The following is a 26,034-nucleotide window of genomic DNA, read 5'->3' on the forward strand; positions in this document are numbered from 1 at the left end:
GTAAAATCTTAGCATTGCATGGAACCTTAGAGGTCACTTAATGCAAGAACCCACTTAATGGAAGAACCCTTTCTCTGGCATCCATGACAGATGGTCATTCAGCTTCTGACTGAATATTTCCAGTGATAATAAGCTCACCATTCCCAAGCTGATCATTAAATTATTAGATATCTCAAATTATTAGGAATTTCTTCCTTTTATTTTGAAATGAAAACTGTGTCTTTGTAATTTCCACTGACTAATCTGATTTTTGCTCTTAGGAAACACATAGAATGTGGCAGCTCTTGAAATTTGTGAGGGCAACAATCACTTCCCTGTTCTCTGTTCTCTTTTTCTAGGTTAAGCATCCCAATACCTTTCAATTATTTACCTTATGACATAGTTTCAAATTCCATCGTTATGTTATATCTCTTCTTTGGACAGATTCTGGTTTCTTTAAAACAGGGGTCCCCAAACCACCAGGCTGTGGGCCGATTGCAGTCCCTGTCCTGTTAGGAACCGGGCTGCACAGCAGGCGGTGAGTGGCGGGCAAGAGAGGGAAGCTTCATCTGCCGCTCCCCATCACTCGCATTACCGCCCAAACCATATCCTCCTGCCCTCAACCACCCCCCACCACCCCCCACCACCCCACCCCTGCCCCGTCTGTGGAAAAATTGTCTTCCACGAAACGGGCCCCTGGTGCCAAAAAGGTTGGGGACCGCTGATTTAAAATAAACTGCCCAGAGCTGAATGTAAGACTTAAGATGTAATAGAACTAATGAGAACTGAGCGATTGTTACTTTCCATGATCTTCTTGATGGAGAGTGTAGCCCAGGAGGTCAGGGACTATGTTTGTCTTTCTCACTGTTGTAGCCCTACCGCTTACCATATTGCCTAGAACACTGTAGCATTCTCAGAAAATACATGTTGAAGAGTCAAACGAGTGCTTTGGTCACTGTAAGTCTAGAAATGCAGCTAAAGATTGTTAGCTGTTTTAGAATTTTATCTCTGTTGGAGTGTGTTCACTCAAGACCTTAACATTCTTTTCGTATGAACTGTTGTCAAATTGAATAACATCCATCCTGTATATGTATAATTGATATGGTTAAACCTAAGTTATTCTTTTTCCTTATATTTATCCATTTACTGAACAAATATTTATTGAATACCTACAGTGTTCTGTGCTAGGTAGCTGCACAAGTTCAGTTCTAAGTACCAGGTATACCATGGAAGGGAAAACAGTCCTTTTGTCATGGATATTGCAGTGCGGTTGGAGGTGGTGGATTGGGGAAGACAGACACTGACAGGTAAACAGCAAGTATGTTCATATACATTGAGAGAAGTACTGAGAAGGAAATAGGTACTGGCTAGAAAACTGGGGAAGGGACTTATGGGGAGACTTATGTAGATATTAGGGCAGTCAAGGAAGGTTGTTTTGAGGAGGAATTATTCAAGCTGAATCTTGAGGTATAAGAAGAAACCAGCCTTATTGCAGGGGGTGGGGGTGTATTCCAGTCCAAGGAAATGGCATGCACAAATGACTTAAGCCAGGAGAGCACTTGGCTTGTATGACTATAGGATAGAGGCTAGGAGGAAAGTGGAACAAGGTGAGGGTGTTGAGAGCATACAAGGAGAAGCGAAAGAGGCTTGCACAAACATGGTAGTGGTATAGAAGGTGAAAAGTAGACTGATTCTAATTCTATTTTGGAGGTTATATGATTAACAGATGGATTTGATTGGGAAGCGAAATGGAGAAGACTGAGCCAAGGCTGACAGGTTTCTGGTTAGAGCTACTAGATGGTATGATTAAGCCAGTTACTGGGATAGGAAAAAGAGAATCAAGGGCTTCCCTGGTGGCGCAGTGGTTGAGAGTCCGCCTGCCGATGCAGGGGACACGGGTTCGTGCCCTGGTCCGCGAAGATCCCACATGCCGCGGAGCGGCTGGGCCCGTGAGCCATGGCCGCTGAGCCTGCGCGTCCGGAGCCTGTGCTCCGCAACGGGAGAGGCCACAACAGTGAGAGACCCGCGTACCGCAAAAAAAAAAAAAAAAGAGAGAGAATCAAGAGTTTAATTCTGGACATGTATTGAGATGCCTGTGAGATATCCGTCTCTCATCCCTTCTCTTTTCTACTTTGGTTCTATTGCTAGACCTCTTTTACTAAGCCATTTATCAGAGTGGGTCAAGGAAGTATGTTATGAAAATACCTTCGGGCTCAGACATGAAATTGACTGTTACTGAGAAACATGCTAATGAGAATAAGCTAGAGAAACTAAGGGCAACAGTAGCTCTTAAACCTTGGTTGCAAGGCTTTTCAAGTTTCTCTGCCCAGTATTGGTTTCAGCTTCCCTAGGGATTCCCATTGTGAATTTATTCACTGATAACCTGAATTTACCCAGTCATTTGTTGAGTTTCTCTCTGCTTCTAGTCTGTCCTGCCTTCACTTTGTTTACCCACTTCCCTGTTTAAAAACCTTCAGTGGTTCTCCACTGCCTTCAGGATAAAGTCTGCACTATTTAGCATGATTATTCAAGTCCTTTCATAATCTGTTTTCTTTGCCTGTCTTTCCCTGTCTCCCCATTCCATCTTCACATACACTCCATGGGAAGAGAAATATGTACATGAATTGGGGACTTGAAATTGGTGGGAATAGAGGTGGTCTTGGCTAGATTGAAAGCCTGTCCATAAATTCTTAACAGATAGGAGTTTCCTCTCCCCCTCCCCCTCCTCCTTTTTGAAGTGTAGTTAATTTACAATATTGTGTTAGTTTCAGGTGTACAGCAAAGTGATTCAGTTATATATATATATTTTTTTTCTTCAGCTTATTTTCCGTTATAGGTTATTAAAAGATATTGAATATAGTTCCCTGTATTATACAGTAAATCCTTCTTGCTTATCTATTTTTTTGTATAGTAGTTTGTATCTGTTAATCCAGTACTCCTAATTTATCCCTCCCTCACTCCCCTTTTCCCCCTTTGGTAACCATAAGTTTGTTTTCTTTGTTTGTGGGTCTGTTTCTGTTTTGTATATAGGCTTACTTGTATTATTTTTTAGATTCCACATATAAGTGATATAATATTTGGCTTTCTCTGTCTGACTTACTTCCCTTAGTATGATATTCTCTAGGGCCATCCATGTTGCTGCAATCTTTCATTCTTTTAATGGCTGAGTAATAGTCCATTGTATATTTATACCACATCTTCTTAAACCAATTGTCTGTTGATGGGCTCTTGTGTTGTTTCCATGTCTTGGCTATTGTAAATAGTGCTGCTATGAACATTAGGGTACATGTATCTTTTCAAATTAGACTTTTTGTCTTTTCTGGATAGATGCCCAGGAGTGGAATTGCTGGATCATATGGTAGCTCTATTTTTAGTTTTTTAAGGAACATCTATACTGTTTTCCATAGTGGCTGCACCAATTTACATTCCCACCAACAGTGTAGGAGGGTTCCAGATAGGGTTTTCTTTAGCAGAGAACAGTGGGGTAGAAATACCAAGATTTGGAAAGACAGACACTATACTGGGAATTTACAATAGAATCACCAGCTTGTAGTATATTAATAGTTTCATTAAAACATGGGCTTCTATGATCTGAGGCAAAATTTTTAACCTCCCAGAACATGTTTATTGATATTTATCTGGGAAATGAAAACACCTGCCTTATAGAGTGGTTCTAAGATAACATGGTAAAGTGTGTAGAATAATGTATGGTGTTTAGTAGGTACTCAATAAAAGTAGCTACTATTATTATTATTCCAGTTAGAATTAATTTTAAATGGCAACTAATCTAACCTTATTTCCTTCTACTTCCCTTTTGTAGCCCTATATCACCCAGTCTGGACTACTTGCTAATTCTTGAATAGCTACAGTATTGTACTAATGCCAGTTCAGTCCCTTATCTGGAATTTCATTTGTCCTTTGCACTTTAGGTTGTTTTGTATTGATATCTTATACTCATCCTTCAAAGCATAACTTAAAAAGCGCCCTTTCCACATGGCCTTTTGTGATCACTGTAGTTGAAAGTACTTACTTTGTACTTCTCTAGTGCTTAATTGGTTCCACTCATGAGGCCTTGTCTGATTAAGCACCAGGTACTGCCTTCTGTTTTAGTAATTTGTATATATGTCTTATCTCCTTAAGAATTGTATATTATCCTTTTTGGGTCCCTCTCAAATAGCTGAGCCAAAACCCTATACATGATTAGCACCCAGTAAACACTGACAGATGTTCAGTGAGCTAATTTGAGGAGTATTACCAATAATTAAATTATTAAATTTTATCCCTAAATGGTAATTGTAAGGGAAATTTTCTTAGTGGTGCCAAACTGTAGTGTTTTTGTTTTACCAAGTTTTCCACTTAAACATTAGTGGAGCACTGACCATACTAATGTTAGAAAGAGATACAAAAAAGTTGAAAGATATCATCTGGCCCTTGCAATCTGCTCAGTATCAGGTTTTTAAAGCTCTGATTTGCCTGAAGTCAACAGATGTACACTGTTAAAAGAAGTGTATCTTTGATACCAGATGGGGTATAATTCCTAGGGTTTGGAGGATTAGGATTGAGATGGAATGGGAATTCATCACTTTGTCTTCATGGCTGTGCTGATTTTTTTTTTTTTTTAAATCAGAAGACCTCTTTCTGACATTAAGTAAATAGATACCTCCTTTTGGATTTTGGATTCAGAATGAAAAATAGTATCATTTACAAAGGAAGGGCCTGTTTGTAGAGCATTTATCCTGTCTTTGCTGCTTGACTTTTTTGTGCCTTTTTTTCTGGTTACCCATCCTATCTTTTGTAAGGTGGAGAACTTGGCTGCATGTGTAACAGATTTGTCAGGGTGAGTTTATTTGAGCTTTTAGTAAATGGCCCATAGGATTTTTTCTTTTTGCTATTTATTTATTTTTTGTTTATTTCTGATCAGTCTCAGAGTTAACTGGAGATACTTGCCTGATTTATCGGTTTCATTTTTTATATCCCCCATCCACCCCACTTCCTTTTGCTCTTGTGGCTCTTACTAAATGCATTGCTACCCATGTGTGCATGGCTGGAAAGGACATATGTGAAAACTGCCCTGAATAATTCATTTTTATCAGTTTTTCCTTGCATAGACTGAATTGTAGCATCTCTGCTGAATCTGCATTGTCTCATTTCCTGGTTGTTTTCTTGCATTTATGATATTACCTGAGGTTGGTTTCTATATGTTCTAAGAGAATTTGTTTACCCTTCTGCTTGTCCTTATATTGTGTTCTAATCTCTTTTTCACTTGTATTCAGCTTGTTTTTTACATATGTCCAGTTATGTGGCAAAATGTATTGGTTTTGCACTGATAGATGTTATTCTTTAATTCTTAATTCATATGACTGGATCATTCCTTCCTAAATGTGGCAAAGAGAGCATATCAATAGAGATACATAGAAACTGACTCTAGGCAAGTGTCACGGCTGCATAGACAACTTGAAATTGCCACAGATCTGTGGTTAAAATTTTCAATTAACTTTTGATTAAGCACCAACGAGTTCTAAAAAAAATGTTAATCGTCAGCTTCCACATTTAATAATATGTTGCATTCTTTGCTTCATTCATTTTTTAAAAATTTATTTTATTTATTATTGTTATTAAAAAAATTTTTTTGGCTGTGTTGGGTCTTTGTTGCTGTGCGTGGGCTTTCTCTAGTTGTGGTGAGCGGGGGCTACTCTTTGTTGCAGTGCATGGGCTTCTGACTGCAGTGGCTTTTCTTGTTGCGGAGCATGGGATCTAGGTGCACGGGCCTCAGTAGTTGTGGCTCTTGGGCTCTAGAGCGCAGGCTCAGTAGTTGTGGCCCATGGGCTTAGTTGCTCTGCAGCACGTGGGATCTTCCCAGACCAGGGCTCAAACCCGTGTCCCCTGAATTGGCAGGCGGATGCTTAACCACTGAGCCACCAGGGAAGCCCATGCTTCATTCATTAATTCAGCAAGCATTTGTTGAGCATTTAGTGTGTCAAGTATTTCTCACTGTTCATATTCCACTTTCTGAAAGTAGCTTTTTGCCATCTTTGTTTCTCAGGCATTTTGAGTATGTTTCCAAAGAAATAATGGTTTTCTCTGCCTTGCTACTCAAAAGTGTGGTCAGTGGGCCGGCAGCAGTGGCAACATCTGGGAGCTTGTTAGAAATGCAGAGTCTCAGGCCCCATTCCAGACCTGCTGAATAAGAATCTATATTTTAACAAGATTACTGGGTGATTTGATGCACATTAAAATTTAACAAGCATTCATATAGCATACAGATTGTTACCATCTGTGTGTGTGTGTTTTTTTTAAACAACTGAGTACTCATTCAGGTACTTTCTTAGAGATGACAGTCCCCTTTCATGTGAAAGCAATTATAGGAATATCCTTAGAAAATCTTTTTTCTTTTTTTAATGCTAAGAAAATATTGAAAACACAGGAAAAATACTCTTTATTTACTGAAAGATACAAGTACAAGATTGTTAGATGTGAGATTTGAGTGATTTTCATATCTGCTAAAATGTTCCCAAATGATTTGTAATTTTTTTATGGACCTTTATGAGACCTTGTTGTAAAGTCTGTTGTATTGGAAAATTTTAATATAGAAGTGGTTTCTGTGTCTTTTCAGTAAGGAGAATGATAAAGTCATATCCGAAACCCATGGAAAATAGTGCTCAATTCTCAGCCTGTCCTCTGTTTATTTTTGCAAAGGAAGTATGAAGTAAATTGGTGCTCTCAAATCAAGTCATTACTCTTTTAGAATAGCTGGTGGTTTGATATCCAAGTTTTCTTTCTGGGTCAAGTTTGATTACTTAGAGATTAAAGCAAAAAGAATTTTGGAAAAATCAATTGCCTACTCCTAATATAAGGAGGAATTGAAAACAAGCTTATTTCTTTTAAGTACAAGTGTACCTCACTCAAGGGTAGCAAATTCAGAATGTGTGTTGGTTGGTAAATGTTTAAGTGATGTTATAAAGACTGAATTGTGTATTTTATTAGCGCAGAATAATTTTGATGACTTAATAGATGAGACTAGAAAATATGCTTTTGTAAATACTTTTATTGCTTAAAATATTTTTAATGCTCAAAATAAAATAATTTAAGTAGATCAGCAGTAAGAGCTCACATAAAGGCTTTTCCTTTTATTAATATACCTTTATTTCAATACCACTTATAGTGGTTTGTCACCTACTAGCAGTGTGACCTTGGGCCAATTACTTTCTGAGTTTCAGTTTCCTCAACTATGAGGTTAAGCAATTCCTCTTTCCCTTTCAGGGTTGTTGAAAGGCTTAATTTAAATAATGTAGATAATATCCCTTACCCGGGGCCTGACACGGAAATAGCTCTCAGTACCATTAGCTTCCTTCCCTTGTTTTCACTGTTGTGTTCCATTAACACACAATTATTTAGATTTCACTCATATTGTAAATAAGAGTTCTCTTAAATTTTCTTTCATTATACTGGTTAAAGTTGAATCAAGAATATAAACTCGGGCTTCCCTGGTGGCGCAGTGGTTGAGAGTCCACCTGCCGATGCAGGGGACACGGATTCGTGCCCCGGTCCGGGAAGATCCCACGTGCCGTGGAGCGGCTGGGCCCGTGAGCCATGGCTGCTGAGCCTGCGCGTCCAGAGCCTGTGCTCCACAACAGGGGAGGCCACAACAGTGAGAGGCCCACGTACCACAAAAAAAAAAAAAAAAAAAAAAGAATATAAACTCCATGATGACATAGACCTTATTTGTTTTGTTTTGTTTACTGTTGTATCCCAGGCACCTAGCATAGGACCTAGGCATTATTTACTCGCATAATTTAGAGAACACCTTTGCAGTTTTTATTTGTCAGATATATTCAATTGAAATTAATTTATTCAACAGACTTTTATTAATATGTATAATGTGCCGGGGACCATTCTGTCCTCATGTAACTTACATTTTAGCTGGGGGAAGGGAAGACAATAAACCAGTGAACAAATAAGTTAACATATTCGTAAATAATAATAAGTACAGTAGGTGCTGTGAGGCCATCTGGAGGAGTAAGGGCCATTATTTTAGATAGGGTGTGTATGGGAGGGCTTTCTAAAGAGGTGACATCTGAGCAGAGGCAGTAATGAGGAGAGGACCATCTTTCAAATATCTAGGAGAAGAACATCATAGGCAGAGAGAACAGCAAGTGTAAAGGGCCTGAGGCGGGAATGAGCTGAATATGGTTCATTAATTCGGATTGTTAACATCCAAATGAAATTACTTCATCTAAATAGTATGGAGCAGAAGCAGAGACAATGTAAATGCTGCTTTATTTTTATTTATTTATTTATTTTGCGGTACGCGGGCCTCTCACTGTGTTGGGGCCTCTCCCATTGCGGAGCACAGGCTCCGGATGCGCAGACTCAGCGGCCATGGTTCACGGGCCTAGCCGCTCCGCGGCATGTGGGATCTTCCCGGCCGGGGCACGAACCTGTGTGCCCTGCATCGGCAGGCGGACTCTCAACCACTGCGCCACCAGGGAAGCCCATTGCTGCTTTTTGAGCGGAGTACTTTTAGGTATAGCAGTGAATCAAAGTGTAAGGCCATCAGTAGTCAAATTGCTCAAAAGTTCCCTTGTGTGTTGGTTATCCTTTAGTAAACTAGGTGTGACATTGCTCTTTGGCATTATTATGTGGCTTAACTAATAATACTGGGATTTTTGAGATCAGGAGGCTAGAAACCAACAAGTTTGAAATATGTGAGGTCTACAGCTTGCCTTCTCTCTTATACTTGAATCAACATTTGCTTTCTAAATTTTTCTTCTCTATTTTGTTTCTTTTTCTCCTTATTTCTCTAGTTTCCTCTGTTGTAATAGTTCACTGCTACTCTTAAAAATGATGAGCATTCAAAATCATATTTGTCAGAAGGAAGAAAGGTCTTAAAGAACTTAAAGTCGTATTCTTCTGCAAGAGGCTGTAATTTACTGTTGTAACACGAAAACCTAAGGAATTCTTTTGTGATTATTTTAACTGTATACTTCTCATTGCTGTTGTCAAGTCTGATAACAAATGAACAGAATTCTACATTTCTGTTCTTAATATGAAGTCTATGCATTCTGAGAAATATAAAGAAAAAGAATAATAAAGAGTTGGGGAACCTTTTAATCCCATTATCTCTTAGGGTGTAGAGAATTTTGCATATAATTCCTGCAAATCCAGCACCTGAAGATTGATACCCTCAAAGGACAGTGTATAAATAACATCTTTTTTTTTTAGGAAGGATAAAAATGTATTTGCTATGTCCAGTTCTGAGCTTTGAATTTAAAATGATACATTTCACTAAGGTGGCTTCAGAGGGTACTATTTTAAGCTAATTTCTCTATGTCATAACTTTAGCAAGTCAAGCCATTAATAATTTATCCAGGATGTACAGGTAAGATATTTTTGTGCTTTAATGGAAAGTCTTATGTTTAATGGACTGGAGTACTGTCTGTTGGTGATTAAATACCTAAAAATATTAATTCTGGCATACTTGACCCAAGTGAGGGTTTTGCCTTCAGTAATGTGTTTTGCTTCTAAGAGCTCCCCTTTTCCATCTTCTTTTTAATAGCAACGTCATGACAACAGAGAAGAGTTTAGTGGCTGAGGCTGAAAATCCACAGCAGCAGCAACAGAAGGAAGAGGGTGAGGGAGCCACAAACTCGGGTCAACAGGAAACTCAGCTGGAAGAGGCTCCTCAAGCAGCAGCCGAGGGAGATAATCAGTGTGAGCAGAAGCTGAAAACATCTAATGGAGACACTCCAACACATGAAGATTTGACCAAGAACAAGGAGCGGACATCAGAAAACAGGGGCCTGTCACGGCTGTTCTCCTCATTTCTCAAAAGGCCTAAATCTCAGGTCTCTGAGGAGGAAGGCAAAGAAGTAGAGTCAGCGAAAGAGAAAGGTGAAGGTCATAAAGAGATAGAATTTGGAGCCAGTCTTGACGAAGAGATCATTTTAAAGGCCCCGATTGCAGCTCCTGAGCCTGAGCTCAAAACCGACCCATCCTTGGATCTTCATTCATTAAGCAGTGCAGAAACACAGGTAAGGGTGTGCGAATGTGTGGGAGGTGAAGGGAGGTTATACACTTTACTTTTTTTTTTTTTTTTTTGCGATACGCGGGCCTCTCACTGTTGTGGCCTCTCCTGTTGCGGAGCACAGGCTCCGGATGCGCAGGCCCAGCGGCCATGGCTCACGGGCCCATCCGCTCCGCGGCATGTGGGATCCTCCCGGACCGGGGCACGAACCCGTGTCCCCTGCATTGGCAGGCGGACTGTCAACCACTGCGCCACCAGGGAAGCCCTACACTTTACTTTTCATTTAAGAACATTTGGTTTTATTTCTTACTAGCCAGTTGTTAGTAATAAGTAACATGATGCTTCGGAGTTTCTGCTCTAAAGAAATTCATGTAGTCAATGGTAACTTGATTTTTAGAAAGATACTTATACTGCATAAATCAAAGAAAAGAAAATGAAAGAAAAGAAATGTATCAAACGAGTTTACATTTTGCTATTATAATGCAAAAAGCCCAGGATTTTTAATGAGGCGGGGGGCGGAAAGAAAGTGAAGTGGTTTAGAGTTTATTTTGGTGGAATTATTAGAAATGGGGTAATTTATCAGCAAACATGGTCCTTTTATGGAAGTCTTTATAAAAGTCATGAGATAGATTCAGACCATCCAGAGGTGTGTGATAAGTTTGAACCACGTCTGCCTTATCTTTGTTATTTTCTCCAACTAGGTCATATTCCCACAGAGTGTAGGATATAGATGAGGAAAGTTAGCTCTTTATACCACCTTTGTAATATCTAGTAGTTGGGTGGAGCCTTAATTGTGTCACAGTGTAAACTAAATATGAGTTGTGAATTTGGTCATCTGTCCAAAAATCATGAGAAAATATTAGTACTGTAACTCAAACTATTTTCTAGGAATCCCATTTATTTTCAGGCCTACTGAACTACAAATTAAGAGTTATTTTCAAAGTCTTTTTTTTCCTGAAGGATGTGGGCATTATCTGCATTGTAAAAAATGTAAGTCCTATATGTTTCTATTATAGGTCTCAGGTTTGGGCTCTACAGTTTCATTAGACTTAAAAAAATATGTATTTCTAGAATGATTACTTATACATCAAAAGTGCTAAGAGTAGGGCTTCCCTGGTGGCGCAGTGGTTGAGAGTCTGCCTGCCGATGCAGGGGACACGGGTTCATGCCCCGGTCTGGGAGGATCCCACATGCCGCGGAGCTCATGGGCCCGTGAGCCATGGCCGCTGAGCCTGCGCGTCCGGAGCCTGTGCTCCGCAATGGGAGAGACCACAACAGTGAGAGGCCCGCGTACCGCAAAAATCAGGATAAAGTTGTTATTGTGTACTTGCTATAGTGAAACAAGGTTGAAAACAAAATTTTATTTATAGTGTAATAGTTAAGAATGTAGGCTATGGAATCAGACTAGAGGGTTCAGGTGTAGAGAAGTGACACTTCTGCTTTATCAGTTTTCTCCTCTGTACAATGAGGATAATAATGTTCACCTTATTTGGCCATTATGAGGATTAAAAGAGATAAAAGTGTAAAGCTCTTAAGACATTGCCTGACATATTCTAGGCACTCAATAAATGTTAGTTATTATTACTTAGTTAATAAACATGAACAGTAAAGGCAGAGAAGCTACATATCTTAATGTCATTAATTTAATTTAATTTTAGGAGTACCAAAAGAGTTAAATTACATTACCTTTCAGGAAGTCTGGTACTTTCAAGAGGTTCTTAATTGCTTTTTTTTCTCCTTTGCTTTATGTATGGAAAAATCCATATCCTGTTTTAATTAGCATTTGAATCAAGGCTAGTCTGTTTTGTCTAAAGATCATAGCATTTGTACTGAAGTTGAAACAGATGACAAAGTTAATTTTAGATTTAACTAAAATCTCATTCATTGATTTCATAGTAGAATTTCATTTGAGTGGTCCTTTTCTATACCGGATTTTTTAAAAGTCAGTTTGCATTGTAGGACTGCACCAAGCTTCATCTAGGGTACCTTGGATTTTTTTTTTTTTTTTTTGCGGTACGCAGGCCTCTCACTGTTGTGGCCTCTCCCATTGCGGAGCACAGGCTCCGGACGTGCAGGCTCAGAGGCCATGGCTCACGGGCCCAGTCGCTCCGTGGCATGTGGGATCTTCCCGGACCGGGGCACGAACCCGTGTCCCCTGCATCGGCAGGAGGACTCTCAACCACTGCGCCACCAGGGAAGTCCTACCTTGGATTTTTTGGAAGCCATGTGTCATTTTTTGATACTTATTTATTTACTCAACAAATTTACTGAAAACCTGCTGTGTGTGCCAGGCCCTAAGCTGGACATACATTGGTAGATAAAAACTATAATATGGCAAAGAGGTTTAAGATCATGAATTCTGGAGTCAAAGTGGTATGTGACTTACTGACTGTATGATCCTAGGCGAATTAACTTCTCTGGCCCCAGTTTCTTATTTGTCAAGGGGGGATAATAATAGTACCCTCCCCATAGGGTTAAATGAGTTCATGTAAGTAATGCTTTTAGAACAGTAAATGACCCATTGTAATTTCTATATAAATGTTTGTTATTATTCTCATTATTATTCTTAAATATTATTATTGAACAAACATGTTCCCTACTCTTGATAACTTTATAGTCTAATGGAAGAGACAAAAAAAGTAGTAAATACAAATTAATTATTTATTGTAATAAATGTTATGAAGGCAATAAACAGGGTACTAACATGAAGAACACTAGTAGAGTGGGGATAGGCCAGATAGGATAGCCAGTGAAGGCCTTAATGAAGAGGTAACATTTAAGAGGGTCATGAAGGAGGGGAAGGAGACTTGTAGACACCTCCAATATCTAATGCAGGAGGAGCAGGAGCCAAATAATTAAATCCTTTTTCCTAAATGTCAACTATGTATTTTTTTGAAAGAAAAGAATTAGTGAGGTTTAGTTAAGAACCTTTCAGCGATTTTATTGTGACGAAAGTGAGTAAGTGTATGCCAAAATGTTGTCTCACTTACCTGTATTACTTTTTTTTTTTTTTTGTGGTACACGGGCCTCTCACTGTTGTGGCCTCTCCCGTTGCGGAGCACAGGCTCCGGACGCGCAGGCTCAGCGGCCGTGGCTCACGGGCCCAGCCGCTCTGTGGCATGTGGGATGTGGGACCTTCCCGGACCGGGGCACGAACCTGTGTCCCCTGCATCGGCAGGCGGACTCTCAACCACTGCGCCACAGGGAAGCCCACCTGTATTACTTTGGGATGACTTAATGATTGCCTTAGGAGATCCAGATTTCAGTCTGTCTCTTGCTTCTTTGAATCTTCTTTGCATTTATCATGGTTGATACCTGGTAAAAATGAGTTAATTGGTATTTACAGTTGTTAGCCTACTATACATATGTTGCCTTATGCTCTGAAATGGTCCCAAGAACCCCTTTTAGCCATTCAAAGAAATTTATGGGTTTTTTCTGTTTCTTTGTTTTTTTGTTTTTGGGCCGTGCCTCGAGGCCTGTGGGATCTTAGTTCCCCGACCAGGGACTGAACCTGGGCCCTTGGCAGTGAGAGTGTGGAGTCTTAACCACCGGACCACCAGGGAATTCCCCATTCATAAAATTTAGACTACATGACAAATCACAACTCGTTTTGCAATTCATAAGGCTACCTCGCTAAAATTGAGGAGCATGGGGCAAAGATGTTTATGTTTTAATAGGTTTTAATAATAGGCAATGGCATAGTCAGGGAGAAAATATAGTGCTGAGAGCAACAGATTGCTGTCCTCTGGTTTACCTGAAACCTTCATTTATTGATTTGAAAGATGGGATTTTACCTTCTATCATAAAGTTTTGAGAATAGCAGAGTCTGTGGATCTTTTGGGAGATCATAATATCTTTTACAGAAAAATAATCTTAATATCACTTGTATTTGTTTTAACAGTTTTTCTTCTTCAGTTAGTGCTTTTTTTACTGGTAGCAATATTATAGGCAAACGTGTATACGGCACGTTTTGTGAAATGTCTTTGTTACTGACTTGGTGATGTCATGGGTATGTAGCCTGCTCAGGAAGAACACAGAGAAGATCCCGATTTTCAGACTGAGGAAGGAGGACTTGAAGACTGCTCTAAAATAGAAGTAAAAGAAGAAAGTCCTGAATCAATAGCAGAAGGAGAATTAAAAGCTTCCCAGAAATCGATCAGAAGACACAGAAACATGCATTGCAAGGTTTCTTTGTTGGATGACACAGTTTATGAATGTGTTGTGGAGGTGAGTGCATTTCAATCTCAAGTAGTTAGAACTCTTACAAATTGTTTAATGTAGGGTTGGGTAAGTGGTGCCATGGCCTAAGACCCAGTATAATGAATATTTCTATGGACTGAAATGTTAATAGTGATTTTCTGGAGGTGGAGGTGTGGAAGGATTATGAGTGAGTCTTATTTTCTTCTCCAGCTTTTTCTATATCTGCCCAATCTTGTGAATTGAGCATGTTACTTTTATAATCCAAAATAATTTTGTTTAATAAAAATATTGATTTGTTATTTATAGAGTGATCTTCCATGACTAGATTTCCCAGGATAGCCTCAGTTTCTAGGTCCATCAGTCCCCATAATTTTATTTATCAAAAAAAAAAAATTACTGTCTGTTCATTTCTGCTCTCCCAGATCTAAACCTTAATGAGCTTTATTTAATGTATTTCTTTAGCTCCATGAGATAGGATATAAAAAACTTAAATCAAGTAATCCCATTTATTAAAATTCTCTATTATTTCCAGAAAGAATAAATAATTGAATCAAGATTGAATAAAAATGTCAGAGTTGTTTCAGTTATTCTTTTGCTTCTTCAAGACAAGTTAAAAGTCCTTAAAAATCTATCAGCAATTTTTTTAACTAGAGCAGTAATTGTCAATTATGATATGCTTGATAAAAAGCAATTGTGATTATTACTAATAATAGCCTTTTTTTTTAATTTATTTATTTATTTTGGGCTGTGTTGGGTCTTCGTTTCTGTGCGAGGGCTTTCTCTGGTTGTGGCAAGCGGGGGCCACTCTTCATCGCGATGCGCGGGCCTCCCACTATTGTGGCCTCTCTTGTTGAGGAGCACAGGCTCCAGAAGCGCAGGCTCAGTAGTTGTGGCTCACAGGCCTAGCCGCTCCGCGGCATGCGGGATTCTCCCAGACCAGGGCTCGAACCCGTGTCCCCTGCATTGGCAGGCAGACTCTCAACCACTGCGCCACCAGGGAAGCCCAATAATAGCCTTTTGATAAAACATATAATTCACATATGCTTATATCTTAGGTGTGTAAAAAATTATTTTGAAATTGAATTATTTATATGCAAATATATCAAAACACAAATAAGTAGTCTAAAATATTATACTGTATTTATTAATAGGAATTCCCTCTCCAAGTTTTGAAAGAGAAATCAAGAAAAATACACTGTTGCATTTTTAAAATAGTTACTGCACCTGGTAACTGGAGAAGACCTAGGGTCTGCTCTTTCTGCTTCTCACCACTAGCTAGTCTGGAGATGGGGAAAGCTATTCCACACTCATTCTTCCCATTCAGACCAAAATCTAGATATGGGTCCCTTATATCTGAAACATTTGGGGGCAGATGTGTTTCAGAATTCAGAATATTTTGGGTTTTAGAATTCAGAATATTTTGGGTTTTAGAAAAGCAACAAGTACATATTCTGCAAATTTCATAATATTCCCAGCAGAGTGTGTAGCAGTAGGTACATTATCAAACACATTATTTCTATGGTAAAATATATGAAGATTCACTCTAAGTTGGATAAATAAAGATAAAAAATAGCCCATAACAGTTCAGGTCAGAATTTGCCTTCAGATGAGCTTTGAACAAAAACAAAATAAACAAGCCCAAACTTTTACTTTTTAGAACTTCTGAATTTTGGAATTATAAATAAGGGAGTAGGGACCTGTATGTGAAGAATTCCCTAATCATCTCTGTCATATAGAGTGAAAACATAGAAGGGAGAAAATGAAGAAAATGATATAATATAGATGGGATAAGTCTAAAAATGAATGAACATCTATGTGAATTACTAATAGTCATTAAAAATAGCTCAGCTCATTGAGAGAAGGACATGTCATGTATATGTGCCAAAAAATGATTTCTAATTTTTTGGAAGTTTTAAAAAATGTATTTCTCAGAAGACATTAGCAAGTTTAATTTTTTTATTATTTAAAAAAGTTTTTTTTATTATTATTTTTTTTAAAATAAATTTATTTATTTATTTATTTTTGGCTGCGTTGGGTCTTCATTGCTGCATGCGGGCTTTCTCTAGTTGCAGCGAGCGGGAGCTATTTTTGTTGCAGTGCGCAGGCTTCTCATTGCCGCACTTTCTCTTGTTGCAGAGCACGGGCTCTAGGTGCGCGGGCTTCAGTAGTTGTGAGGTGCAGGCTCAGTAGTTGTGGCTCGCGGGCTTAGTTGCTCCACGGCATGTGGGATCTTCCCGGACCAGGGCTTGAACCCGTGTCCCCTGCATTGGCAGGTGGATCCTTAACCACTGTGCCACCAGGGAAGTCCAGCATATTTAATTTTTTTCAACAATTCCAGTAGTTAGGTAGGACAAATATACATATTCTTATCACTTCACAGATGAGAAAGCTAATGTTCAGAAATTGACTCAGGTTGTTTAGCTAGTAAATGAAAAAGCAGGGACTTTTTCACTCTAAATCTCAGTCCCTGAGTTATGGCATTTCCTCCCTATAAACAGGAATACCAATACCCCAAATTGGTAATGGTTTGATTTTCTGGGTAGAGAAACATTAAGAAATGATTTGTAGCACAACTGACAGAGCCACTGCAACGGGTAATGTCTGGAGGGTACCTAAAATCTTATACTTTATGCATTTTTCTGAAAGAGATTGCAGGGAGTTGAGACGTAGCTCATTGTCTTGGGACATTTGGTCTGGGAATGATAGAGAGTCTAATGATTTCCATAGCCACTGTTAATTGTCATTGTCGACAGCTGATTCAGGTAAGTCAGGTGCTTATGCTGACTGACAGCGACCCATAGCAGGCTTCAGGAAATACACCAAAAATAAAGAATGTAATGTTTAGGATGGAGGTGGGGGATGCTTGATGGAATTTTGCTTTGAATTGTAGCAGCATTTCCAAGCAACTATAAATGTGTTGCATATTTAAACTGACAAATTAAGAAACAGGATTTTTGTTACTCACTTTGTTCTACTTGCACTATGCAACCATCTGAAAGTGTTAGTAACCAAGGATAAAAGAGAAAATTGGAAAGTGACATTTTATGTTATTTCGTGATAAATGCAGGAATAAGAGGAAACCTCAACTAAAGTATGTGTATCTTTGCAGAAACATGCTAAGGGACAAGATTTACTTAAACGAGTATGTGAACACCTCAATCTTTTGGAAGAAGACTACTTTAGTCTAGCCATTTGGGATAATGCAACCTCTAAGGTGAGAAGACTGCTTGTAATATAAGAAACTGACCCCCAAAATTGTTTTAATTCATTTACTGTTGTTAAGAATGTATTTATTCCTGCCTCTCCAAGATACAGTGTACATAGTAAGGAAAGACTGAAGGTAATTAAAAAACAAAGCAACACCTCTAATACTACAGTGAAAAACTTTCTGCAGCTGTGAGTTAGAAAGTTCTCCCATGAATCGAGGAAAATACTCTGGGAAGTATTTTATGTTATACAAGCTCAGTGAGATAAAATCGAATGTTTTTATATTGTGTGTGTGTACCCCACTCAGGTTTATGTTAGAATATTTGAGAATACTTGAATTTGGCATATAAATGAAGTCACTGAGTACCAGTACCTACTTGTTTAATGTAACTGTTATAATTTTTCTATGAACCAAGTATACTTAAATTGCTGGGAGCTGGCTCATCCAAAGGCATTCAGCAGAGGAAATTCTTTCATCTTGCAGTTGAGCTTCCAGTGCTCACATTGGTAAAAAGCTTCCAGTTGCATTGAAAACTTTTTGCTATTGTTGGTGTCATCCATACTCTATCTTATCAGCAAGTTTTATTTCCTTATAGTAGTTTTCACTATCCTATTTATTTTTTAATGAGAAAATATTAAATTGCTTTATTTATATTCATTGATATATTTCTGTATAAAGTGATGTTAAAAGTGCCTAATATAAAAGCTGAATTTGATTGTACAGCAAACAACAAATCTGGCTGAGTAAAAAACGGCTTTATTGTCCCCCTTAGATAAAATATTTCTGGGAAAAAAAGTTGATGTCTCTGAATCATAATCTAGTTTCAACTTCTCTGATTGTTTATAAGAACCCCTTCTGGGGAAGTCAGTGGACAAGTGAATCCTGGGAAACATAGGGCTTATCATATTTGGGGCATCTGGCAGGTCTGATGGGCCAGGTTCTTACAGGATATGGTTGGGGTAATGGGCTGTTCTATATTTTCTGCTTCTAAATTCATCATGGCTAACTTCCAGCTCTCAGAAATAGGTCAAAGCAGAGTTTTCCTTTGGGTTAAAATGAAGGTCTTTAGCTGATTCAGGAAGTAGAACATAGAAGGGAAAGCAGGAACTTCATTTGCATATGGCCCAAGTAAATCCTGTACACAAATGAGTTTGGAGGAGACTTCCTTAGCATTGTTAGGTTAAAGGGACAATACGGTAGCAAAGGCCATTGTGATGGTGACAGTCCTTCTTCAGTATGCTATCTCTTTGAGTCATACTTCTCCAGTCTGGATGAGTTGCTCTCTCTGTCTTGTATATAGTTGACCCAGGTATTTCCCATCACCATTATCCTGGGGATTTGTTGTACTTCTCTCCTGTGATGTTTCTCTTGTTTCCCCTTTATCTTAGCATCTCCTGGTATTTGATAGAGCACTCCTTCTGAGAAATTACATATGGGATGTAATCTTTTTGAGACATTACATGTCTGAAAATGTGTTTATTGTACTGTTGTATTTGGTTGATAGTTTGGTTGGGTGTAGAATTTTAGGCTTGAAATGATTTGCCTTCATAATTTTGAAGGCATTGCTCTATTGTCTTCTAGCTTTTAATATTGGCTATTGAGAAGGTCAAAGCCATTCTGATTTGTGATGCTTTGTATGATCTCCCCTCTCTCTTGCCCTGTGTAGAATTAGGCTAGTAGAATCTTTTACCCTCCTTCCTTCCCTTCCTCCCTCCCTCCTTTCCTCCCTCCTTCTCTTCTTTTTCTCTCTTTCTTTCTACCTTTCTTTAGTGTTCTGAGATTCACAGTGATGCATCTTTTAAAAAAAAATTATTTATTCATTAATTTTTTGGCTGCATTGGGTCTTCGCTGCTGCACGCGGGTTTTCTCTAGTTGCTGAGAGCAGGGGCTACTCTTTGTTGTGGTGCGCAGGCCTCTCATTGTGGTGGCTTCTCTTGTTGCAGAGCACAGGCTCTAGGTGTGCGGGCTTCAGTAGTTGCAGCACGTGGGCTCAGTAGTTGCAGCTCGCAGGCTCTAGAGCACAGGCTCAGTAGTTGTGGCTCATGGGCTTAGCTGCTCAACAGCACATAGGGATCTTCCTGGACCAGGGCTCGAACCCCTGTCCCCTGCATTGGGGGGCGGATTCTTAACCGCTGCGCCACCAGGGAAGTCCCCCAAAACTTTTTATCTTTTTGAACAAAGAACTGTTCCAGGTGCCTTTTATAGTCTTCCAGGGAATTGAAATTTTTTCCACTAAGAGAATTTTGTAAAGACTTAAATAAATGGAAATCCAAAGGTGCAATGTCTGGTGAATATGGTGGATGAGTCAGAACTTCCCAGCCAAGCTGTAACGGTTTTTGCCTGGTCATCAAAGAAACATGCGGTCTTGCATTATCCTGATGGAAGATTATGCATTTTCTGTTGACTAATTCTGGATGCTTTTTGTCGAGTGCTGCTTTCAGTTGGTCTAATTGGGAGCAGTACTTGTTGGAATTAATTGTTTGGTTTTCCGGAAGGAGCTCATAATAGAGGACTCCCTTCCAATCCTGCCATATACACAACATCCCGTTCTTTGGGTGAAGACCAGCCTTTGGTGTGGTTGGTGGTGGTTCATTTCGCTTGCTCCACAATCTCTTCCATTCCATATTATTGTACAGTGTCCACTTTTCATCGCCCATCACAATTTGTTTTAAAAACAGAATGTTTTCACTACATCTAAGTAGAGAATTGCATGTGGAAATACGGTCAAGAGGGTTTTTTTTGCTTAACTTATGTGGAACCCAAACATCAAAGTGATTAACATAACCAAGCTGGTGCAAATGATTTTCAGTGCTTGATTTGAATATTTTGAGTATGTCAGCTGTCTCCCTCGTGGTATAACATTGATTGTTCTCAGTTAATGTCTCGATTTGATCGCTATCAACTTCAACTGGTCTACTAGACCATGGAGCATCGTCCAGCAAGAAATCTCTAGCATGAAACTTTGCAAACTACTTTTGACACATTCGGTCAGTGACAGCACCTTCTCCATACACTGCACAAATCTTTTTTTGTGTTTCAGTTGCATTTTTACCTTTCTTGAAATAATAAAGCATAATATGCTGAAAATGTTGCTTTTTTTCTTCCATTTTCAATATTAAAATGTCACACAAAAATTCACCAATTTTGATAAGTCTTTTTTTAAATGCATGTTGATATGACGGCTGTCACATATAATCTAACAAAATTGTTTCAAATGAAGTTGAAGACAACTAAGTGCTACTAGAGCCATCTTAACGGAAAAAACAAAATGAACCTTTTGGCCAACCCAATAGTTGCTTCCTAGATTTTATTCCTGCTTGGAATAAGTTATTTATGAATGAATCAAGGATTTTTTTCTGAAGGATTCCAGAATCCCACTTTGTTTCCCCTTCCAGTCACTACCGCCAGCCCCTAACAATCAGTACTCCTACCTCAGGCCCTGTCAAAAGTAACAGATGTCTTCCTAACATCTATCACCATCAATTAGTTTTGCCTGTTTTTAAACTTTACATAAGCGAAACCATACAGTATGTGCTCTTAGGTCTGGCTTCTTTTGTTTTGTTTAATATCATGTTTTTGAGTTTCATCCATGTTGTGGCGAGTAGCAATAGTTCATCCATTCTTGCTGCTGTATACTAGTTCATTGTTTGACTATACCACACTTTATTTATGCATTCTACTGTTGATGGACATTTGGCTTGTTTACAGTTTGCGGCTTTTATGAATGATACTCCTGGGAACATTCTCATACATGTCTTTTAGTGCATATCTTGTCATATTCATTTCTGTTGGCTTCCCAGAAGTGGCATTGCTGGGTTGTGGATGACACATATATGTTCAGCTTTAGTAGATACTATCAGTTTTCCAAAGTGGTGCTACCAATTCACACTCCCACCAGCACTAAGAGTTCCAGCTGTGCCACATTCTCACCAGCACTTGGTATAACTCACCGTATTTTGATTTCTGCTCTTACCACTCTGCTGAACTGCCCTTGCCAAGATAAATCTGACAGTTTTTCATCTTCATGTTCCTTGTCCATTTTTCAGCATTGATGAGCTTGCCTATCCATCCTTGAAATGTTCTATTCCTTGGGATTCCGTGATACCAGTCTCTCCTGTTTTCCTCCTACCACTTGGTCACTTCTTCTCAGTTTACTTCTCAGCTCTTTATCCTCTCTTCATCCCTTAACTGTAAATGTTCCCCAAGGTTTATCTTTAGTTTCTTTCTTTTAACTCTATTATATGCTCCCTGGATGATTTTTATCTACTTTCATGGCTTCATTTGCCACCTATATGGGGAAAGTGCCCAAATTTATCTCTCTGGTTAAAATCACTCTTCTGAGTGCCAGACCTGCTTATCCAGCTACCTACTGAAATATTCCACTTGGATTTCCAAAGACACCTTGAACGTGTATCTATATAAATATACCATAATTTATTTATTCTATTGTTGATGGACATTTGGGTTGTTTTCAGTTTTTTGCTATTTTTTTCTTCTTCATGAAAATTTATTCCTTTTCCTACATTTTCTGTTTCAGTGAATAGTACCACATCTACCCAGTTGCCCAAGCCAGCAACTTAGGAATTTTTGTTTACTACTGTACTTTACCACCTCTCATCATCAGCCCACCCTATTTACTCAGTCACAAATCCTGACTATCATCATTCTCAACAACAGCTTCTTATTTGGTCTCCCTGTCTACCTCAAATTTGTGTCACTCTTATTTTAAATCCTTCAGTGATTCTCCCTGGCCTGTAACTTGATGAAGTCCAAGTTTCTTAGCATGGAATACTGTGGCCTCTGTGATCTGGCCCTTACTGTTCTTTTTCCTTTTACATCTCTCCTCTTCACTTCTGTGCTCCAGCTTTGCTGAACTACATTCAGCAACTCAGATGTATCATGTTCTCTTTATATACCCTGTGCCTTTCTAATTACTTCCACTTCTTTTTTTGCCTAACTCTTATTTGTTCTTCAACCCTCAATTAGATCTCCCAAACATTCTTTTTTTTTTTTTTACCTTTTTTTCCCCCAAAACATTCTTTTGAAAAACATTTCCTAACTGTCTCTAAGAAAAGACAAATTGTTCCCTACTCAGCTCTTCCTTTAGACTGACAGCTCCTTGAGGACAAGCACTATTTTTAAATCCTTTTTTGTAACATTGGTGCCTAGCACATGGAGGCATTCCTAAATACTTGTTGGCTAAATAAAATGCTCTGAATTGAATAGTTTAAATTGAGCATAAAGTACCTATTGTTATGCACACTGATTTTTTATTGTCTTGTACACACTTTTTGATTTTGATTCGGAGGTCTAGATACTGAAGAAATAATACTTTGTTCTATAAGGTACCTTATACCTTGGAGTCCCATGTGATTGGCACAAATCTGGATTTGCCCTCTTTATGTCAGATTGGTGGGAATTCTAGCCTTAGAGTCATAGAATGGCTCATGGAATCCCTGTAAGAAACTTGGCAGCTTCAGGCTACTTTGGGAGATTTCTCTTAAAAATAGGGAACATATGGAGCCACCTCACTCTGTAGGGGACATGTTCATTCCACAGTGGTAGAAAGTAGTCTTTGTTAAGAGTTCTGGATTGCAAGGTTCTCAGAAGTTCCACAAAACTTATCAGTTGGCGCTTTTAAAGTCTTCTTTTGCCTTTGGACCTATAACAACTTAAAGTTCTTTAGTCTTAATGAGAGAGGAAGGAGAAACACCCAGGTTACCCCCTGCCCTTTCTGATGGGACTTAAACAAGTATGTACTTAGTTTTTATACTTTAGAATAATTTTATATTAAGTGGTATTTTTAAAAACATATTTCTTAATCATCTGTGTTAATTGCAGGGGCAGGGGAGAGAAAAGGAAACTCATCCTCACTCTTTGCTTATTATCTGTTGTGGTGACTATCTTTATATAACGGTTAGTGTAATATAAAATCAAATGTAAGATTGTGGTGTTCAAGCCCACTCCTTGGGTAGGGCACATGGGATGGCCATCTTGAACTTTGCCCTTGTTGGTACAGGGTGAGGAGTAATCCTCCCTTACTCTTCTTTTCTAAATACAACTAAAATTCAATTCTAAACATTTTGGAAGGGGGAATGGGGTGGGGGGATTGGGAGCAGGCATGAAAGGGGCTCCTGGGGTGCTGGTAATGTTATACTTATATGTTCACTTTGATAATTTATTGATCTATAGATATGTTTTATGTACTATTCTGTATATGTCTTATGTCAATAAAAATCTTTTAGACAATTCAATTTAGAAATTTCTGTCTTTAAACATTTCTCTAGGAGCCTATGAAGGATGTTAATGGTGAAGCTCTCTTTAAGTGCCATTAGTTTTGCATGGTCCACTATGGGTTGAGGAACCTTGCCCTTGTGGTGTGCAGATTTTAAGTGGTGTTGGAGAATGGTGAAGGGAGAAATTAGTGTGGCAAGAGTAGTCAGGAAAAACAAAATAGTTATTCATTCAGTAAACATTAACTGAGCATGAACCATGTACCAGGTGCTATGCTGACATAGAAAACTCGAATGAGACTGGAGGTCAGAGTTGGAGGGAAAAATAAGATCTAGGTTATAGATCAACAATCCTGATTATAGATCTCTATTTGCCTTTACAGAATAATAAAAATAGCAAGTGCTTATTTAGCATTTCTTGTTTGCTAAAGCTTTACATATATTAACTTTTAATCTTCACAGTAACTCTGAGGTAGGCCCTACTGCTAATATCTCATTTTATTTCCTCTAATAGATGAGGAAACTGAAGTACAAAGATGCTTAAAGTCACTCACCTAGGAAGTAGTAGAGCTAGGATTCAAGCCCAACTGTCTGGCTCCCTGTTTCTCTGTTCAAAATTACTGTGCTATGTGAAACTAATGCAAAAAATATTGGAAATGTAGGTTGGCCTGGAGACACTATTGGATATGGTCAGTAATCCTGCTTCTGGTACTCTGTGGTTTATGTATTTTGGAGCTCTGTGTGAATGCCTTTTCTTCTTTTTACAGACATGGCTAGATTCTGCCAAAGAAATAAAAAAGCAGGTTCGTGGTAAGTGAATATAGCCCTTTTTCCAGCTCTTTCTTTTTTTTAGTAGGTCAGAGGATTTCCAACCTTTTTCTGGCTGTGAGTCACTTTAGAATTCTGACTATGGCAGATGGCTTTGAAATTAAGATAAAGCCTTCCTTTGGAAGGTAGAGATTCCATAATAGAAAGATACAGCAGAGGTAGACACTATTGAGATGTAGGTCAGATCTTGATGATTTTTTTTTACAACTAGGGAAAGTGGGGGAAGATAGGAATGATTGAGAGAAACAGAAGGTGGAAACAAACAAAGAATAGAAGAGAAAAGGATATGGGAGTCAGTTCTCAAAATGGTAGTGATTGAAACTGTAGTAGCTTACGATTGGGAGTTTGCTGCCTGATCCTGTTCCATTTAAATTGTTCTGGACTATTGAGTTCTAACCTTCTCCATGTTTTCTTCTCTATAGTTCTTTTTTGTCCCTTTTCAACCGTCTTCTTCCACATTGAAGTATGTAAGGAACTGTGGAAGGAAAAAAAAAGAATAGAAGAAATTCCTTGCCAGTGACCCTTCTGTCATTGTGGCTTTCTCTTAGCTCCAAGCCCTCTGGCATATATTACTGCTGAACACTCTGCTCAGACTGGTGTCCTGGGATAGATTTTTCTAGGTTGAAAAAAGACTAGATTAGTATTTTGTAGCCTCAGGCCCAATGGGCTAAAGGGTAGAGACTTTACCCACCCCCGCTCCAGTTATGACTAGATGTCCTTATAGTTTAGTTTATTTTTGAGGAAACTTGTAGGAACTGCAGTAGATGTTAGTCATCATGATTAGTAAGTTTTAACTGTATCACCTGAAAAGAAGTTTTATTTTTCATTTGTTTCTTAAAAGAAAACACTTTTGTTATGGTGAAATGTTTTCTTTTAGACCCTATTTATTTATTTTTCTTAAGATAGAGAAACAAAATACTACTTTGGCCTGACAACTCTCCATATTTGCTCTCTGCCTATAAAATCTTGTTTTAAAATGCAAGTCAGAGTAAAAAATATTCAGAATTTTTGAGACATGACAACAAAAAACATGATTCCAAGCCCCTTTCAATGAAGATACTTTTAATATTCAATATTACTCAGGAATAAATGATTGTACAAGAAGACTCTTTAGGAAGAAAAGTTAAAACAAAGTTTATGATGAGTGGAGAAGACTATCTAGTAGATTATCTTCCAGGCTATTGAAAAAAAAAAGAAAAAAAAACTCGCTAAGAAAGATAACCTAAGTGTTTGTCATTTAAAAAAAATTTACAAAATAATAAAACCTCTTCCTTCAACATGGGAAAGAAAAACCGTGTCTGTGACACAAACTTTAACATCAAAATGTAAATATTTCATTGAGCCAAAGAGAAGGTTTACATTTATCTATTGCAAAGACTTTGGGTTTTTTAAAAATAGTTTTCATGGGCTTCCCTGGTGGTGCAGTGGTTAAGAAGCCACCTGCCAATGCAGGGGACATGGTTTCGAGCCCTGGTCTGGGAAGATCCCACATGCTGTGGAGCAACTAAGCCCGTGTGCCACAACTACTGAGCCTGCACTCTAGAGTCCACGAGCCACAACTG

General features: G+C 38.6%; 1 protein-coding gene across 22 annotated transcripts in view; it reads left to right on the forward strand.

Moving 5' to 3' along the window:
• Nucleotides 1-26,034, forward strand: part of EPB41 (erythrocyte membrane protein band 4.1) — a 206,028-nt gene that overhangs the window by 72,963 nt on the left and 107,031 nt on the right. For 21 of the 22 annotated variants that reach the window (XM_060089302.1, XM_060089312.1, XM_060089306.1 and 18 more), the window contains exons 2-5: nucleotides 9,536-10,010; nucleotides 14,021-14,230; nucleotides 17,313-17,417; nucleotides 24,412-24,454. In XM_060089302.1, the coding sequence (XP_059945285.1) occupies nucleotides 9,543-10,010; nucleotides 14,021-14,230; nucleotides 17,313-17,417; nucleotides 24,412-24,454 (826 nt within the window). In that variant the 5' untranslated portion in view covers nucleotides 9,536-9,542. The remainder of the gene's footprint in view (nucleotides 1-9,535; nucleotides 10,011-14,020; nucleotides 14,231-17,312; nucleotides 17,418-24,411; nucleotides 24,455-26,034) is intronic. The other variant, XM_060089309.1, reaches the window with a different exon arrangement.

The sequence above is a fragment of the Mesoplodon densirostris genome, chromosome 2, assembly GCF_025265405.1.
Source record: "Mesoplodon densirostris isolate mMesDen1 chromosome 2, mMesDen1 primary haplotype, whole genome shotgun sequence".
Classification (NCBI taxonomy): domain Eukaryota; kingdom Metazoa; phylum Chordata; class Mammalia; order Artiodactyla; family Ziphiidae; genus Mesoplodon; species Mesoplodon densirostris.